At 38.2% G+C, this 18,519-nt stretch overlaps 1 protein-coding gene across 1 annotated transcript; it reads left to right on the top strand.

The window, feature by feature from the left end:
- Positions 1-278: 278 nt before the first annotated feature.
- Positions 279-13,596, top strand: TWF1 (twinfilin actin-binding protein 1; the record flags this gene model as incomplete). Its single annotated transcript, XM_010018050.1, has 8 exons — positions 279-356; positions 2,796-2,974; positions 4,100-4,195; positions 6,146-6,250; positions 10,716-10,841; positions 11,028-11,178; positions 11,592-11,713; positions 13,157-13,596. Coding segments are annotated over 8 exons (1,028 nt in total), but the record flags the coding sequence as incomplete, so codon positions are not given.
- Between the last annotated feature and the right edge of the window lie 4,923 nt (positions 13,597-18,519).

Consider the following 18,519-nt stretch of genomic DNA (forward strand, 5'->3'; position numbering starts at 1 on the left):
GATGGTATGATGTCACCTTTGATTTTGACAATGTTGAAAATCACATGGTATGCTAGAAAGCAGGGCTGGTCTGTAATACTGCCTGTCATCTTCTTGTGGCGTGCCCCTGGCTGGAACAGCATGCGGCATAGAGGGAACATAATGCCCATGTTCCTTTTTCAGTCCAACTTTCTAGTGAAGGGCCAGTGTACACTTTTCCAGTGTTGTTCTTACCTTTGTGAATATTCTTTGTCCTAGGAAGTGAAATGTGTTAATTTGGCTACTTTTATGTTTTTCAGCTAGTGGAAGTGTTAAAGACACCTTTGTTGGAGCCAGAAATGGACAATACAGGCTTTTAAAAATAGTCATTGACAATGGTTAGTCAATTTTTAATTTTTTTCTCTGATTCTTTTGGATATTTTCTTAGTTGTTTTAGTGACCTACATGTTAAATTTAAAAATTGCTTAAAAAACCAAAATTCTGCCAAACTGAATGTTGCTAAGGTCTTTCATATGCAGAAGGTAAAATCTTAAGATGCTAAGCTTTTCAGTACAATGCTACTGCATTTTTGAATTTGAAGGTTTCTTATAATTTCATAACTGCTGTGCATTTCATATGAATAGTATAAATGAGCTTACTCTTACCTTCTTACTAAAGAAAGGAAGGAAAAGAAAATTCACACCTGCATGGTGTTTTGGCACTTTGGTTACTTTCATTAGACAGAGAAATTCTTGCAGAGCAGCTAGTCAGTTTAGATGAAGTCTAAATATTACCTGCCTTTTATACTGGGGTCTGCTGCATGCAGAAAGCTCTATTAAGCTCTGTTAAAGTAGATGCTTAAGTAGAAATCTGGCTACATAGAAAGTATCTTCAAAAGTCTGTAACTGTGTACAAATCTTCAAAGATAAAAGCGTTCCTTAAATCTCATGTATCTGTATAAATATAAAATTACATAATTTCTCGCAGAACTTGAGTTTGATCTTTGAACTTCTTGGCAATTGATCAAGGCTGCAAATGTTGCAAGATAGAATGCATAATTACTTTTTCTTTATAGCGGTGCTGGTTGACTGTATAAGACACTTTATGGTTTTGTCCGTCTTTTGAAGTACTTCAGGTGCCCACCTTGAGTTTTTTGTTCTTTGTAGACTTCTTGCATTTACAATTCACTGAAATACATGTTAGCTGGCCTATGTGCATGTGCATACATATACATTTATTGTTAGGTAGCCTTCTTTGTGTTTGCTTTTCTTTGAAAGTCTTCTGACATTTTAACACTGATTTCCTTAAAGAAGTAGCAATAATATTATAGGCAGGTCACTGCGATAAAGTCTCACTAGCACAAGGTAGCAAATGCTGGCAAACTATTGGTTTTTTCTTTTCCTATTAGGCAAAGTAAAGCAATATGCTTTTGTATGTATGCTACTTTGTAATATGAAATAAAGCCTAGAAATTATACAAATGGAAGACATTTCCTATATTTTTCCTTTTTGTGTGTGTATATATATATATATAAACATTTTGCCTCTGTAAAAGCAGAATCCAGTTTTTGATACTATTTTCCACAGTTCAGGAAGAAACCTCTAAAACTCCCAGAACACTGGAAGAGGGATGGTTACTTCATCTTTCTGCAGGAGCTTTCAGCAACTGCCCTTAGTCAACACATAATAGTCAATTTGAGTTCTGCTAATTTGAGTTAATAAGAGAAGACGTTTGCTGCTGGGCGATAGAGTTCCTTTGATTGAATTTTTCAATCTTAAACCCAGTGAGTATAAAGCCACCTAGAGTTCAGAACTGGCAAGTACGTTCTGAGTACTCTGGTCTAGGTGTACAACTTGGCTACTTTGCACTAATTCAAAGAAGGGCGCAACACCCTCTCCCTGAGGTGTTTGTGTTCTGTGACTTAGTGTGGTAGAGTGCCTTGCTGTGGAGGCATTTGTATACTGTTGTCTGAAGTTTTACCAGTTAGGTCCTAGACTCTCAAAAGATACTTTGTTTATTAGCTACTATGGTGGTCCTCAAACTGTTGTAGGATTCCATTTAAACAAGGTATTTCTGTTTCAGTTGTGGGTGCTACTGTTTATTGGGAAGCTGATAAGATGTTTTGAAATACACTATACTATTACTTTCCCTTAGCAGTGAAGATGTGATTTATTAATAACAGAAAAATCTTGCTGCTACAGCTGTTCACATAATTAAATCTCATCTGAAGTATTCTATACAGGTGTAAGCCTATTATACATAATAAACAACTTCAGTCGTTTAAAGAGACCAGTTATGAAGCTGTGTTAGAAAGAGGTTTATCTACTTACATAGTCAAAGTGATTAGTGCAAGCATATTAATTCCAAACTCTTTTCACTATATAACTGAGTTACTGACTCAGTACAAACACTAATATGTTATAGCAAGAGCATCAGTAATTCTATTCTAAAATTTAAAAGCTTTTTTTCATCCTGTTTCTACTTAAGTATCACAATTTAAAAAATAACTAGGAGAAGAGAGTTTTTATTTCCCTTCTGTGTTTATTATGCTAAAAGCACTAACATCAGTCTTATCCCTTCAGATCAAAGAACTTGAAGACAACCAGCACATTACTTTTCAATTATTTGTATTTGGGTTAAAGTGAGCTAGGGTTTGAACATGTACAGCTTTTGTAGGAATTCACCTGCTTTCATACTTGACTGTTCTTGACTTCCATTCTTGTGGACGTCATTATGAAAGATGAAGTGTCTGATTAACTGTTTATTGTAATTGCTAATTTTGAAAAACAGCATTAACTGTATTGTTGCTAACCTGTAGCTTTGGTTATTTTTTATAGAACAGCTTGTTGTGGGATCCTCTAGGCAGCCAGTTGGATCATGGGAAAAGGATTATGATTCCTTTGTCCTTCCCCTTCTTGAAGACAAACAACCATGTTATATATTATACAGATTAGATTCTCGGAATGCTCAAGGATATGAATGGATCTTCATTGCGTGGTCACCCGATCACTCTCCTGTAAGTGACATTCATCAGAGATTTCATGTTGCTAATGATGTTTCAACGGTGCCATTTGCTCTGAATCCTAGATATGAAGAAAAGGATTTGAGGAATGGAGCGTTCCCCAACCTTCCCCTAACTTTCCCCCAGGAAAACATCTTTTTTGAAGCTGATTGAGGAGCTCAGTGGGTCTAGAGCGAGTGCAGCTGATCCCGCTTGTTTCTAGCCTAATTGGAGGAGAGGAAAAAATGTTTTTGCCCTGTTTGCTTGTCTTTCTTTCTGTCAGTGTTCCATGAAAATTCATGGAAGGATGAAAGAAAGAAAGAAGAAAGGAAAGAAACCTCAATGGGTGTTAGCTTAGAGAGAAAGATTATAGTGTGAGCTCAAGCTGTTCTGTTTGGCTTGCTGTCTGCTCAGCTAGCACTTGTGGATCTGTGGCCTGCCACAGAATACACTGTCAGTTAAGGAACATGGGAGGGAATTGAGGTTGGAGTTAAGGATTTCTAGGATAAACTAGGATACTCTGTGCAGGTTCTGGGAATGTGAGATAAGGGAAAAGAAAGTAAAGCTTTTCCAATATTCTTACTGCTTTCACTAGCAGCTGGGAAGTAGTAAGACATCAAGAGCTGGAGTGCACAGAAGAGATTAGGTGGCAGAGGTGAGAGGTACTTTGGTGAGGATGGCATGACAGTGAAATAAGGTGGTAAGGTTGGACTGTTGAGAGAGGAGTAAGTGACTGTGTTAGACACAAATGGATAAGAAGCAAACTTCATTGGATCTTTTACCCCTAGGAAATTTAATTTTTTCCACTCCATATTGAACAAAAACTATCTGGAGTCACTAAAATAAACCCTTATACTCTTACTAAAGCTGCAATTTAGTTTTAGAATTACTTTGATAATAATGCGCAGTATCGTGCCTTTAAGAATTTAATAGTGTGTGTTAGTATTGTGATCCAGAACTCATTCCACGTAATTTGTAATAAAGAATAAAATCCAACTTCACAGTGCAGTTTCAACACTTAGAGTATTTATTCAAGAAAGATGTTTGTTGATGGACTGGGTACACCAACATGCTAGATTTTCTGTGTACACCAAAGAAAAAGAACCCAAACCAAACCAGCACTGCTTTGTTATACGCTAGGTTCGTCAAAAAATGTTGTATGCAGCAACCCGAGCAACACTTAAGAAAGAATTTGGAGGTGGTCATATTAAGGATGAAGTATTTGGAACAGTACAGGTATGTTTTTCTTTTTAAAGTCAACAGACTGACTTTAGATGCTAAATATAGTAGTTGATGTAACCAGCATGAATTTGTGGTGTTTCTGCTCTTTTTTGATTAAGGTTTCTTTGGGAAATAAGTCTTACATGGTTATGATGCCTGCCTGTTTGTCAGGCAGACATGAGACAGTCTTTAAAATCCATTGCCAGTTTTAAAAAAATACAAGTTAGAGTTCTCAAAAATACAGAATTCCTATAGCTTTCATGAAAACGGATAATTACTTAGAGATTCAGATTATCATTACCCTTTTCTTCAGCACAAACTGAGAGACTGCAGCAGTTAACTTCTGTTTGGCCTGTTGATTAGTTCATCATATGCACAGATCTGAACCAAAGCACCACCACTACTGACACAGGGAGCTGGTGCTGAAGGAAGGGAAGGAGTTGGAGGTTTAGGGAAGAACAGAGGATACTGTTGTGGGGAAAAAAACTGTGGAAGAGACATGGGCTGTTGTGATGGACACACAAATCCATAAGAATATGAGGCTAATTCTGCTGCTCACTGAGTACATAATTTTTTATATTCAGCATTAACCTGTGATGGAGGCTTCATTATCTGAACAAACACACTAACAAACCTCTTTGGAGAGGCTGAAATACTTCAGTGGAGAACTGAGTTGCTAAGAAGGTTTATTGGTAGAGGTCATGTTATTTTTTTTCTTGCCTATTCAGTCAAGTAACGTCTCACCATCACTTTCACCAGACTATGTAATATGTAGTATTTGTATCAAGCCCTACAACCCAGAGCCCAAATCTAAGCTTCTATTTAAATTATAAGGGAGGAGCATTGCATTTGTCTGCTACTGTTATTTTAGAATGTGCCTGGGGCACTTAAAAGGATGAATTCAAGGTAACTCACTTTTCCAAGGTCATTATATTGCAGTTGAATATATGTCTAAATTGTTGGTCTCTGTGTCTTTGTAAACTTGTTAACTGTAGCTGGTTCCTAATGTTCATCTGTGTGAAAATCACAGCTTCTTCAATGTATTCAAGTCTCAAATGCCGCTCGGAATCTTGATCAGCATCCAGTGGGTTACTCTGTCTTTATTTTGTTAGACGCAAGGATAGTTTAGTTGCAACTACCTCTGGTATCCTGGTGGAATCTGGTTATGGTCCCATCTGCTACTTCACATGTATTAACCTCTATACCTCTGTGCTTCTGAAACAAGGCATAATAGAATATTAGCACTGGAAATTGTATTTGGGAAGGTCTGCCTTTTCCAGAAAGGGAAAAGCCAAGAAGGAGCTTTATCTTTCTCCTCAGAGAAAATCACATTCATATGATTGCATTAAGTTCTGCCCTTTCTGATCAACCACTTCAATAATAAAACCACAACAGTATTTGCCTCTGGTATCAACATCTTTGGAGAGAACCACAGCTGAGTATGAATGAATTTGGCAAAGTGCTTATGAGAATTCATCACTTCTGTGATGTTGTGTCCTAAACTATTTATAGTTATCATGTGCTTAATCCCTGTCCTACGGCAGCATTTCTGTCTTCCGTTTTTAGGTAGAAAACTACCAATAAGCTACCAGTCTGAGCATGCAAATCTTATAAGAAAATAGACTCATTTCTTAATTATTTATTAAATTGTGGCAGTTCTGTGGGGTTTTGTCCAAGGAGGCTGAATAGCGCCATGCACAGTCTTCATTAGTGTGAATTTTTGAATTAGCAAAGTAATTGGGGACTGACTGGGAATGCTGCCCACAGTATAATTGAGTATGAGAGCAGCCTAGTGGGCCCTGCTGTGCAAGAAGATGAGCTGAACTTGAAAATGCACCTACACTTATAATCCAGTCAAATAAAAAGACCACAACTGTATGGGAGGTAAGGGCTTTTTTAACACTGCATAGAACATCTTTGAAGAAAACTTTTAGTATGAAAAAATGATTAATTTTGTGCTTTCAGGATGATGTTTCACTGAATGGATATAAAAAATATTTGATATCACAGTCCTCCCCTGCACCTCTGACTGCAGCAGAAGAGGAACTTCGACAAATTAAGATTAATGAGGTACATATAATGTCTGAGCGTGGATGGGAAACTGGGTGCAGAGTTCCAAACACATTGTAGGAAAAAAGTACACCCAGGGTAAAAAAGGGTAGAACAGAAAACGGACAGTTTCAGAAAGTTTGAATGGATGAGACTGTAATTTTTTCCTCAATGAACTGAGGCTGCAAGATGGTGATGGCTGGAGCTGAAGTGGCATGATCTTGCTGAGTTTACTGGGCCTAGTGCCTGAGTCAGAGGCCTCACAATTGCAGAGCTTAATTGTTGCAGCTTTTGCTCTCAACATGCTTTTAATATCACTGCATGTGCTTCATTGTGAAGGGTGACTAAGCACAGGCACAGGTTGCCCAGAGAGGTCGTGGAGCCTCCATCTTGGAGATAGTCAAAAGCCATCTGGACGGAGAGCTGGTCAACTGGCTCTAGGTGGTTGGTGGATAAGGTGACCTCGGAAGGTGTCTCCCAACTCCGACTGTTCTGTGATTGCCCACATGCATTTCCCATGGTGGCAGAAACTGTAGAGAAAACACAGAATAGCAACTGCGCGGTGGATGATTGTCAGGAGTATTTCAGCAGCCTTATTCCCAGAGGAAACACACTTAGCTTTCAGCACCAGTGCACTTGTCTTTAAGACTGAGAATGGAATTCCAGTAAAAATAGAATACAAATCCAAAACAAGTAGCTAGTCCCTTTAAGAGACAGATTTGCTTTTGTTATAGATGCTTTATAAAAAACCCTCTAACAAATGCCTTTAACCAAATGATTTGATGTTTGTCAGCTAGTGACCAAAAAGTTTCAGGAGTTCTTTTCTCACATTTTCCTTCACTTGATCACTGTTCGTGTTCAGACATGTATTAAAATAGGTCATGTGCTGATCTTAGTAGTTCTTTAGGCTTGTATTTTACAACTGTGGTACATGTATTTGAAGTATGGTTTGTTTCTGCAGCTAGATACCAGCAAATCATCTTGTTAATGCAGCTCTGTATCTTCTCTTACATTTTCACTCTATTGTGCTTTTGCTGCAATTTTGTTGTTTATTGGCTTTTTTTAATTTTTTTTACCCAGTGGTGTCCTGGTTTTTTCCATGTCTGTTTTCACACAGTGTAGAAATGCATTCAACATCACCACACACTGCATTTTACTTGAACAACTTTAAAAACCCCAAACACTAATGAATGTAAAACTTCTGTGGTGTTGAGGATCACTGGTGGTATTAGTATTATGTGCTGTTACGAAACTTCAGCAGCAGTAGCTGTGCTTTTCAGAGATACATAAATTGTGCTTTGTTTGAAGCATCATGCAATACATTGACTTACGTCATTTCTCTCTTCGTTGTTTCCACCATTATGAAGCCTGTAATTAGACTCAGGAAGCTAAAAGCTTTCTGATCTAAAACAAAAAAAAGAAAAAAGTTTTCTATATATATTCTTTCATAATTACCCTAAGAAGTATTTTACTGGGTCAGATCAAAGCATCACCTTGATTGCTGTCAAGTCACTGAGTGAACAACAGCAGAAATCTAAGAAGGGTGTAAAAGCAGGGCAAGATGGCTGTAATAGTTCCCTTGAATACTCTTCTGTTGCCTCAGCATTTGCAGGTAGAGATCTGCCTGAGCAAAAGATGACATCTTACTATATAATTGTTCTTAATAGGGTTTTCATCCATTATCTAGTCTTGTCTTTTTTCTAAATCCACATAAAGTTTTTCTTGGCAGTATATTCCACAGCTTGACAAAGTACTACGTAAAGAACCGCAGCCTGCTATCTACTGGTTTAGTCTGATATCCCTACAGATTGTTTGGGGAAGGCAGAGAAAAGTCATTAAGTCATTCCTGTTTCCCCCTCCCCTTTGATAAAGTCAGATGTATCCTGGAAAGTCAACTGTATCCTGGGCTGCATCAAAAGAAGTGACCAGCAGGTTGAGGGAGGTGATCCTGCTCCTCTGCTCTGTTCTGGTGAGAGCCCTCCTGGAGTACTGTGTGCAGCTCTGGAGTCCGCAGTACAAGACAACATGGACTTGCTGGAGAGGGTCCAGAGGAGGCTACAAAAATGCCAAGAGAGCTGGAGCACCTCCTGTGAAGACAGGCTGAGAGCTGGGGTTGTTCAGCCTGGAGAAGAGAAGGCTCCAGGGAGAGCTTATTGCAACTTTCCATATTGCAACTTTCCATACTTAAAGGGGGATTATAAGAAAGATGGGAACAGACTTTTTAGCAGGGCCTGTAGTGATAGGACAAGGGGTAATGGTTTTAAACTAGAGAAGGGTAAATTCAGACTAGATATAAGGAAGAATTTTTTACTGTGAGGGTGGTGATTGCCCATAAAGATGGTAGATGCCTCATCCCTGTAAACATTCAAGGCCAGGCTGGATGTGGTTCTGTGCAACCTGATCTAGTTGAAGGTGTCCCTGTTCGTTGCAGGGGTGTTGGACTAGATGACCTTTGATGGTCCCTTCCAACTCAAACTATTAAATCCGTGGACCTCTGTTGTATACCTTATCAGGTATCTCTCCCAGGCTGAAAAGTCTTAATCCGGGTAGTTCTTCCCAGCTCTCCATGCTTCTGATCCTTTTGCTTTTCTCTGCAGTTTTTCCAGTTCTGCTATATAATTTGTGAGATGGGATGGGGAAGCCAGAACTGCATGTGGTATTCAAGATGCAGGCATGTTACTGCTACCTACAGTGCGTAATGATGTGTTTTGTTCTCTTTTTCTAAAAATTCCTAACATTTCACTTGTGGGTGGCGAGTGTTGGGTTTTTTGGGGTTTGTTTGCATTCTTTTTTTTTTTTTTTTTTCTTTTTTTTTTTTTTTTGGCCAAGACTGGCCATGGGGCTTATATTTTCAGAGATACTCAGTGTGACCTGCAAGGTTTTGTTCCTGGGTGGCAGTAGCTAGCTCAACTCCACCACCGCACAGGTAGAAGAGAAGTTTTCTGTTCCTCTTGTGTATGCTACTTTACATTTATTCACAGGAATTTTCATCTGCCATTTTATCCACCACTCAGCAGTCAGCACTAACAAATCTTATTGTGTGAATTCAAATATATTTAAGTGACTTGGGTGGTTTTCTTTTGCTTTAACGGTCTGAAACATGTTGCAGTACGGACAAATGGATTTTGTTCATGTTAACAACTCTGGAGTTATGCTGGGTTACTCTCTTCCCTTGCCTGTCCTTACACTTCACAGCTTCTTTTTACGTTTGAGTTTATTCCTACTTGTATTTTAATATGGTTTATGTAGTATGGTATTTAATTATGGTTTATTATTTTCACGATGCTTATATTAATCAGCCTTTTATGCAGATATATCCTGCAGGTATCTTTTTTCTGTAACCTTCTTCGTAGATTTATCAATCTTTTTACAAAACTAAGCTCTTTCACCTGCTTTCTTTTCTTCCTCTTCCCTCGTTGCTGACAAGCTGTTCCTTAAAATGTAGAGTATGATTTAGTGTTGCCCCAGGTATCTTTGGGTTTTATTTTTTTATCAGTTTGTTTCATATTTCATTAGTATCTCTTTTTAATTGAAGCTAAACATCTGCTAGTTGATAGATCTAAGACCCACATTTCCATTTCGTACACTTTTCTGAGTATTGCAGCTTCATCACCAGTGTTAAATGTATTTATGAAACTATAAAAGAAAGTCAGTATATTCAAAAGCTAATACTTAGACAGTAAGTTCAGACCTGGGAAAGCTGGAGGCCAGAGCTCATGCATGACTGTTAAGATAAACCTAAATTCTTGAAAAATGGCTTTAAAATAACTGGTGTTTTTTTCTCACAGCATTTGCGACTAACACAACTGGATTACGAACAATTGTCTAGCTTGCAGTCACCCAGGATTTTTTTACTTCTTGTTATACCTTCTAGAAGTCAAAAATTAAGATTTTATTAATTTTTGTTTGCTTTCCTTTTGGTGTAGGCTTTTAGGGGGAGGGTGTTGAGGGAGGAGGGAGAGTAGTCGCTCTGCTTTTCCTTCAAGAAGATCAGTTTGTTTCATAAGATATAATTCCTTTCTTCCTTGGAAAATTTTGATTCCCTTGAAATTGTATTTGCATGTTGTGGTCTAAAATTTTTAAAGATACAACAAAGCTTACGAGCAGGATTGTCAGTTCAGAAATATAACACACTGTATGAAAACCAAGCTCTTTCCTCCTGGCTTATTGTATCTATACCAGAATTTAACTTGGAGCTTCTTCACTGAGGCTGAGCCGGTTTTCCCTCTGCTGATTCTGTTGGCTCTGCCAAGCTAGCTGTTTCAGAGATACGAAACTGTTTTCAGGTTAGCAAGCAAACATGACCTGTACATTAAAAAATGCAGATTTGTTGCGTATGGGGATGATGTTTTGGGGTAGTTCGTTCTCAGAATAGCTACTGCTAACTCTGTGTGTAACCATATGCAATGCACTGTCAGTTACTCTATGAACCCAAATGAATGCTTGCAGAGGTTTCTGTTCACGTCGCCATTGACCTTTGTTCCAGGTGCAGACGGACGTTGGTATAGATACCAAGCATCAAACACTGCAAGGAGTAGCATTCCCTATTGCTAAAGAAGCTATTCAGGCTTTGGAGAAATTGAAAAATAAGAAAATCAATTATGTACAACTGGCAAGTATAAAATACTTTATTTTTTGAATAGTAAGTATAAAATAGATTACCCGCACATTAAACAGTGTGCACAACACACACTGATGAATTACCAGTCTGTATTAGATTAATATTTTTTTCCATCCTGTCATGTTCTCTGGTTTGCTTTCCATGTTTTAACTATATTCAGGTTTGCTTTGTTAACAGCAAATTGATATGAAAAATGAAACTATTATTTTGGCCAACACACTTCATACTGAACTGAAGGACTTGCCAAAAAGAATTCCAAAGGATGCTGCACGTTACCACTTCTTCCTGTATAAGCATGCCCATGAAGGAGACTATTTGGAATCCATAGGTATGAGAAAATTTCCCAATATGAAATTTCATTGGCTTGTTTCACATACTTTAGTAATTTTGAGGCAGAAAGATGTGTCACAGAAGTAATCTGTCTCATCAGCATGATCATAAATTTCAGAGGCATTTGGTTGTGAAACTGACTTCTGAGGAGTCCTTATGTTTAGAACTTTGTGAGCTATCCCTTTTGATAGTCTTCATGTCAAAACATAAAGTTAGTGGCCATTCTCTCATCCCCCATTTGAAATGAAACGCTTGCTGAAGCAAAAAAAGATCCAAAATAGTGTTACATTTTTCCCCTTTCAGATTGCATAGTTGATTTGCAATGCCTCTGGTGTAAATGATTTTACGATACAGGTTTTGATGGAGCATAGTTATGGTCTGATTTATGGGTTGGTTGTTTTTTCTCTGCAGTTTTCATCTACTCAATGCCAGGGTATACCTGTAGTATACGAGAACGAATGCTCTACTCTAGTTGCAAAAGTCCACTGTTAGAAATTGTAGAAAGGCAGTTGTGGATGCAGATAATTAGAAAGGTAAGTACAGCGGGTATACTGGTATTTTCTCCTTCCCTCTGTTCGCTTCTTAGTCTCTAACTATAACTTTCTTTGCCACCACCTTCTCTAAACAATGAAGTTTTGTGTAACTGTTAAACTTTGTCCTTATTAAGAAATACTTACTGATAAAACTCCAGATACAAAGTTAAATCATGGAAGCTTTCCTTTGCTTCATAACTTCTACACTTTCATAGCTTTAGCAAACATATTCTTGTGCACTGAGGGAGCGTTTGAGAGTACTTTGAAGGACTATTTAGAACTAACATAATTCCTTACTAAAAGGCCTGTTATATTTTGTACCTCATTGCTGTTGTCGAACACTGAATTCTTTAAAACTAAAGGATTTTCAATATCAAGTTGCAGTTCTGAAACTTAAAAGTAGACTGATCTTTTCACATCTCATAGGTTCTACTACTGTGCAATAATTTGCTTCTCACCTCCAGAGCAGAGACCATAGGAATGGTCTTATATGTAATTATTTCTCAGAAATTTCCTTTCTACAATGAAATAAATGCACCAGGTAACTTCTGAAATTCCTATAGACATGTTTCTGAAGCAGGTACTTGTAACATCAGTCCTGTGGCTGGCAAGCGCTATGGTTGGCAAGCCGCGAAGTGTTGAATGCTTAGGAGAGCAGGGCCAAAATTTTTCCCTGAGTTTCAAATTCCTGCAATTCAGACCAGTGGGGTTTGGCTTGAGAACAGCTTTTCCATTAAAGTTTCTATGCTTAAATTTTTTTAAAAACTGAAACAACCTCTGCTTTTGTTCATTAAACTTATTTTAGCTTGTCCCTGGCTTGAATAGTTGCTGAGTTGCAGTAGCCAGCTAATCGTGTAAGCTGTTTGTACTCCTCCCCTTCTGTCTCAAGGGACAACAGTATGTGTGCATGTTGCTTTTATAGTATGTGTTTAAAGCATGTTTTAGTGGGAAAACAAATCTTAAAATGTGGAGATTACATTGGGACAATGAAAAGATCTTACTTTAGAGGGGAGAATAAAGAAAGGAAACGGTAATTCTGAATGATCTGCACACTGCTTTCTTTTATTAAGGAAGTTACTTTAGAAGTGAGTAAATAACCACTTGTTTCCAGGTGGAATGTGTACTCCTAGTTACTATTAACATGTACACTCTGCTAAAGCTCGGGACAGAGGAAGTTTCTTGGCATATGCTGTGCTTGTATTTCAGGAAAAATATTTAAGTTGACTCACACTTAATACTGGTGAGAGTTTGGCAGATTCCTAGAAAAACTACAAAACTACTTAGGATTGCTCAGGGCATTAGGCACAAGTTGGAGAACCTTTTGCTCTGAACATTATTGCACATATGGTTTTAATACTGCATTTAGAGCTTCAGCAAAATTTTGAAATGTTTTTAAATATGTCTAAGATGAATATGATAAACGTTGTTTGTTTTCCTTCCCAGATTGAAATAGATAATGGTGATGAGTTAACTGCTGACTTCCTGTATGAAGAGGTTCATCCAAAACAACATGCTTACAAACAAAGTTTTGCTAAACCAAAAGGTCCTGCAGGGAAGAGGGGAATACGAAGACTGATTAGAGGTCCAGCAGAGACTGAAACACCTAGTGATTAGAAACTGCTGTTTAGTATTAAGTATTACAGTGAGAAACAAAATTCTGGCTTTTGGTAATGAACTGAAATCATTCCATTCATAGATGCTAGAAAACAAACAAACAAAAAAAAAGGCTCTTTTTACTCTTTTCTCCTCTGACCTCAACACTTTTTATATTGTTACATGGTTATATTTGTTGACCATGTTTCATAACATGTGGAAGAGCTAATTATTTTAAAGCTAGAAGAGGAAAACTAAGCTAGTACCCTTTTATTTTAAATTAGAATCCATTATTTAATAGCTGTGATCATACACTCTGCACACATAAGACTATGAAGCTCATCTCTCCTGTGGGTCAATTGCAACTGTCTGTCTAGGTAGCAAACCTGTGTTCTTGTGAGTAGCCTATGGAAACCTGTAACCCTTTTCATGTGAGAAGAGCTGAAGGACTGTATAGCATTGTCCCAGATAAATCTTTATTTATCCTTTTAGCTCTTACTACAATAGAAGGTTTTCTTCTGTTTTGACATGCTGCATTGTTGGGATTTGTTGGTTTGCTTTGGTTTGTTTTTTTGGTAATACAAAAGATAAACTAAAATCAGTTACCTATCAATTAATGTCTGTGCTCAAGAATAGCCGGATATTTTCCCACACAAAAGCAGGGTCATGTTAAATTTATAACTAATTTCATGGAACTGTCTTTTAAAGAAATCTGACATAAAACCACTAGAGCTTTTCCAGACTTCTGTACCACTCATAGGCCTTACATAGTAAGTACTGAATGACCAAGGGAAAGGTGATTAAAAGTGCATGAGTTAGTATACTCAGTAGATTATGGACCTGCTTTCAAAGCAATATGCTTAAAGTTTCTAATAAATAATTGATTATCTGTGCTCTTGGATCTAAAACGATGTAAATTCAGTAAAAATGGAAATAACTTGCTTCATAATGGTGAGTTATTCTTGAGATCCTTGTGCATTTGCAGTATCAACTACAGTTTTAGCCTTCCAGGTCTACTGAAAATTACTTTTCCTAGATGTTTGAACTTTAATAGTAACTTAAATCTGTAACAAAATCCAGCTAGGTCTTGAATAACTGGTGGCAGCACCTGGCTAGGATTTTGTCTTTTTTAATTATTTTTTTAATCCTTCCCTTGTCTAAAATACTAAAATCACCCAGAATAGTCTAAACTTGATTGAACCATGAGTAATGTCTTTAATAGGAAGAGGAAAAATAGCTTATTTTAACAAGTGGATTCAAGAAGAATTAGATGTGGAAATCAAGTATTAGATGACCTTAAATATTTAAAATTATGTAATGAGGCAAATACTAGTGGATAGGTTATATTCCCCAGTGGGGACTTGCTTTTTAGTGTCTTGCATGTGAGCTTTGTGGGGTTCAAATTCCTTTTTTTTCTAAGCTGCATGGGAGTTGCAAGTCTTGGTTCGCTGCATATTGTCATAGGTGCTAGGAGTACACATGATATAGCAGAATCATGTTTGTTCTATTAAAAAGATAGGTTTTAACCTAATTTTGTAGGGAAAAAAATAATGCTTTGACACTAATAGTTCCTGATAAAATTTGTTTTATCTTATATATTATTTTATTTGGAGATGCTGGCTTGTTCTTGATGTCAGAGATTGCACTATATAATGTGGAGATTGCAATAGTTGTTGGTTTTACTGGGTTTTTTTTATATGCAGTAGAAATTTGACACCTCAGTTATTTTCATTTAATCTTACACACTACATCAATCCACTTCAATAGCTCTGGCTCCTCAGCTGATCTCCTGCTTGCCCTAGGCTACTGTGTTCTTTTTCTGTCTCTTGCGTTCTCCCTCCAGGGCAAGGATCTGGCCTTTGAAGTGTTTCTTCTGTGTGCTACCTGTCAGGCAAGTGTCATTGTTTATTAAACATGGTCGTGTGTGTGCAGCTCATTGTACGCTGTAATTAAATGTGGTTTTAGATGAACCCTGAATCTTTTCAGCACACCTAACTCATTTTGGGGTTTGGGGTTAAGGAAAACCTTTGAGTGTAGCACTTAAAAAATTGCTGCTAGGGGGTTTTCTGTTTGAATTTTGTATTCCTGCCCATGTGTCAGCCATGCCAAGAGTGCATATATGTTTTTACACTTATTTGAGCCAGTAAAGAAGTTCAGGATTTTAATACCGAATGTTTTAAATAATGAACAGTTTGACCTGATATGGTAATGTATGTGTTGTGTTTGGTTTTGTTTTGGGTTTTTTTCCGAGCCCTGCCCTAGGTAGATGAGGATAGGAGGTAGAAAACTTAATCTGGAGGATGGTGACAACTGGTGAAGTGATTCTGTGAGGGCATTTATCATGGGCTGCTTTAGAGTTCAGCTCAAACCAGGCACTGCAAGTTATCTTACTTGAAAATATTCAGTGTGGATGTACAACGCCCTGACCACCCAGCAGAGTCATGTCCTGAGTGTATTTCCCCCTCACCTTTCCCCTCAAAGAGACTTGCATCGAGTCTTGCACTACCGACTGCCTCTCCAGGCCTCTTGTAGCTCTTCTCCTGACAATAAGCAATAAGGAGCATCCAATCTTTTTGTAAAGATCTATCAATCACGTTTACATCTGTGTAGTTGCCTCACATAACACTACTGCTGTTAATGAATGTTCAGAGCTAGCACAAAATGAGGGCATTAATGGAAGTTATTCCTTCAACTGTCTCTGCTCATTTAATAATTCAAAGTGTCCATTCAAACTGTTGTTGGCCTTCATAACACCCAAAAGCAATGCAACTGCTTGCAGTTAACTCACAAGCTATTAAATAGTTAATTAACATGACAGGTAATTATTGTTTGAAAAGTTTATGTGGCAAAGTAGGGAGAAGTTGATCTTTTAAAACACTCCTGTCAGAGGTTTGCAAAACTAATCAAGGCAATAATTGCTCCATTACTTGGATAAACACATTGATAGAGGAAACTTCTGATTTACAGTGTCTGTGTATTCAATGAAAAACACCTTCAGATGCTTAAATTAACTAAGTTTACCTTATCTATTTTGTAATTTACTTCATAAATAAAGATCAATGCTTTATTTTGGTGGTGTCTGAATCATGTCATAATCCCTTTTAACAAGGATCTGTATGCTAACATCACGACATGTAACTAATAGGCAGTTCCTGTAGAACTAGAAAGCAGTGTGGACAAAGTGGCTGCAGGGCCTAAGGGAGATAGGCAGAAACAGAATTCCTGGCTTTTGCTGTTGTAGAAAACCCAGTGTGTTGGAAACAGCTACTTCCCTATTGCTTCATGGAAGCAGCACAGCAGCCTCCATTGCAGGATGCAGGTATGTTCATCTCTTGAGGTTTTTATGCTTTCAATAATAAGTCTCTTCAGAAGTTCTTCTATCCTTTTAAAATGCTGAAGTAGTTGATTAGTAATTTAATTTCTATGTGTTGTTACTTGCTCAGCATGAGGTAATGTAATTAAACTACTCAAATGATGTTATTCCATTGGGTTTTTGTCTAAGCTGAAAGTAGTTGCAGTTTTCCTATTGCTCTCAGACTTCCAAGCTGAAAAGAACATTTAGTGGTTTGGCTTTTAACTGTCCTGCCAACATATCCCCATGGGAAGTCGGTGATATGGCAATTTTGCAGTTGAAAGAAGGAAATTTGAAGACATGTTGAACTAGGATTTGAGAGAATATTTTTAATGTGAAATGCTATACAGGAGCAAAGCTGTTCCCGTAAGAGGAGCAGAAGCAAGATAAGAGGAGGGAACAGGTTTGGCCTCTACATGAGCGTGAATGTCAGAGGCAGTTTTATTTGCCTTCTCATCAGTGGGTGTTAAATCAAACTCTCGGCTGGCCAGCCCAAATCTCAAGATGAAGCAGTTCTTCCCATTTCAATAACACGAAGTACTGTGGCTGGTAGAATGTGTGTTGGCTCAAAAGGCAACTGAGCAAACTGATCAAAGAAAATTTGACAGAGGCTGAGTAACTAATGAAGACCTCACATCCTTTTCAAAGGTAATGAGCTGCAAGCAGTACAAACCATCATACTGCATTAACTCTCCGGATCTGTCTTGTTCTTGCATTCTTCCTCAGCAACCACTAATGGCTCATGTCCCAGCCCGTGGGGCTGTGTGGACACCCCTTCTCTGACTCACAACAGCCATTCTGTTACCTCCTGCTGTAGCCAAGGGGAGAACTGATGCACATCCTACCAGGTTTCCTTCACAGCAATCTTCTTCGGCTTGTTAAGATTTGCTTTTATCTTGCTGCTTCTTTCTAGAGTCTTAGTTGGAACTGCAGTAAATCACTCTTGCTATTTTTGTTCATGCTTCCTTCTGGGGGTGACTAAAGTAATTGCTTTATGCAACAGTTCTCCAGATCCTTAACAAACAAAAGGTTTGCTCTGCCACTGAGGGTGGTGGGCCTTGGCTGCCCCCTGTGGCACCTTCCCCACCTAGACGGGAGGCAGGCCAGCCCTGTTAGCCCTAGCTCTATCCTGAGAGTATCTCCCGTGCAGCATGTTCTTCGCCCACCAGCAGCCATACGAAGTTTTTTCTCACCTCCAGTTCTATGGAACTAGATAATCCCTGTGCTCATAAAGAACCTGAATGACTGACTTGTGTCCTGGGAAGCCTTTCTGTAGTAATTAACACAAAGCAGTATGGATCCTAGGATAGCTTAATGTTTTTGCAGAGAATAAACAAAACAGAAGTCAGCTACTCCTATCCCCTGTTAGTGTCTGTAGGTGTTGACAATACCATAGAAAGACCTTGGAAAAAACTGTGGGGGGGGAAGGGGGGAAGAGGGGAAAGGCAAGTTCCTCCTCTTCACACTCTGTATTTTAAATAACTTAGCTTTACCTAACACCTCCCATTTTCATTCCTCACTAGAATAATACTAAACAAGTTCAAAACCCTTTCAAAATTGTTGTACAGTACCAGAGGTGAACAGCACTGACTGGGGCATTACTGCAGCAAACATGCTCCAGGACAACACTATGGATGACATTCTAGCTCTAGGAAAAAGCAGATGTAACTCTCTCCTAACAGCTGGAGATGTTTAGAAGTGGAAAATGGCTTCAGCAGATTTTACTCGATTTAGCTTTATAGCAGCTTTTTTCTCCACAAGCCCAGGTTCAGAGCTGTGCAGTTTTACTCCATGCAGCGAGGTTAGCATAATGTTATCAGAAATGCAAGCGATGTAAAACAACTGTTGTTTCCAAGGCTCA

The sequence above is a fragment of the Nestor notabilis genome, unplaced genomic scaffold (assembly GCF_000696875.1).
Source record: "Nestor notabilis isolate BGI_N333 unplaced genomic scaffold, ASM69687v1 scaffold4047, whole genome shotgun sequence".
Classification (NCBI taxonomy): domain Eukaryota; kingdom Metazoa; phylum Chordata; class Aves; order Psittaciformes; family Psittacidae; genus Nestor; species Nestor notabilis.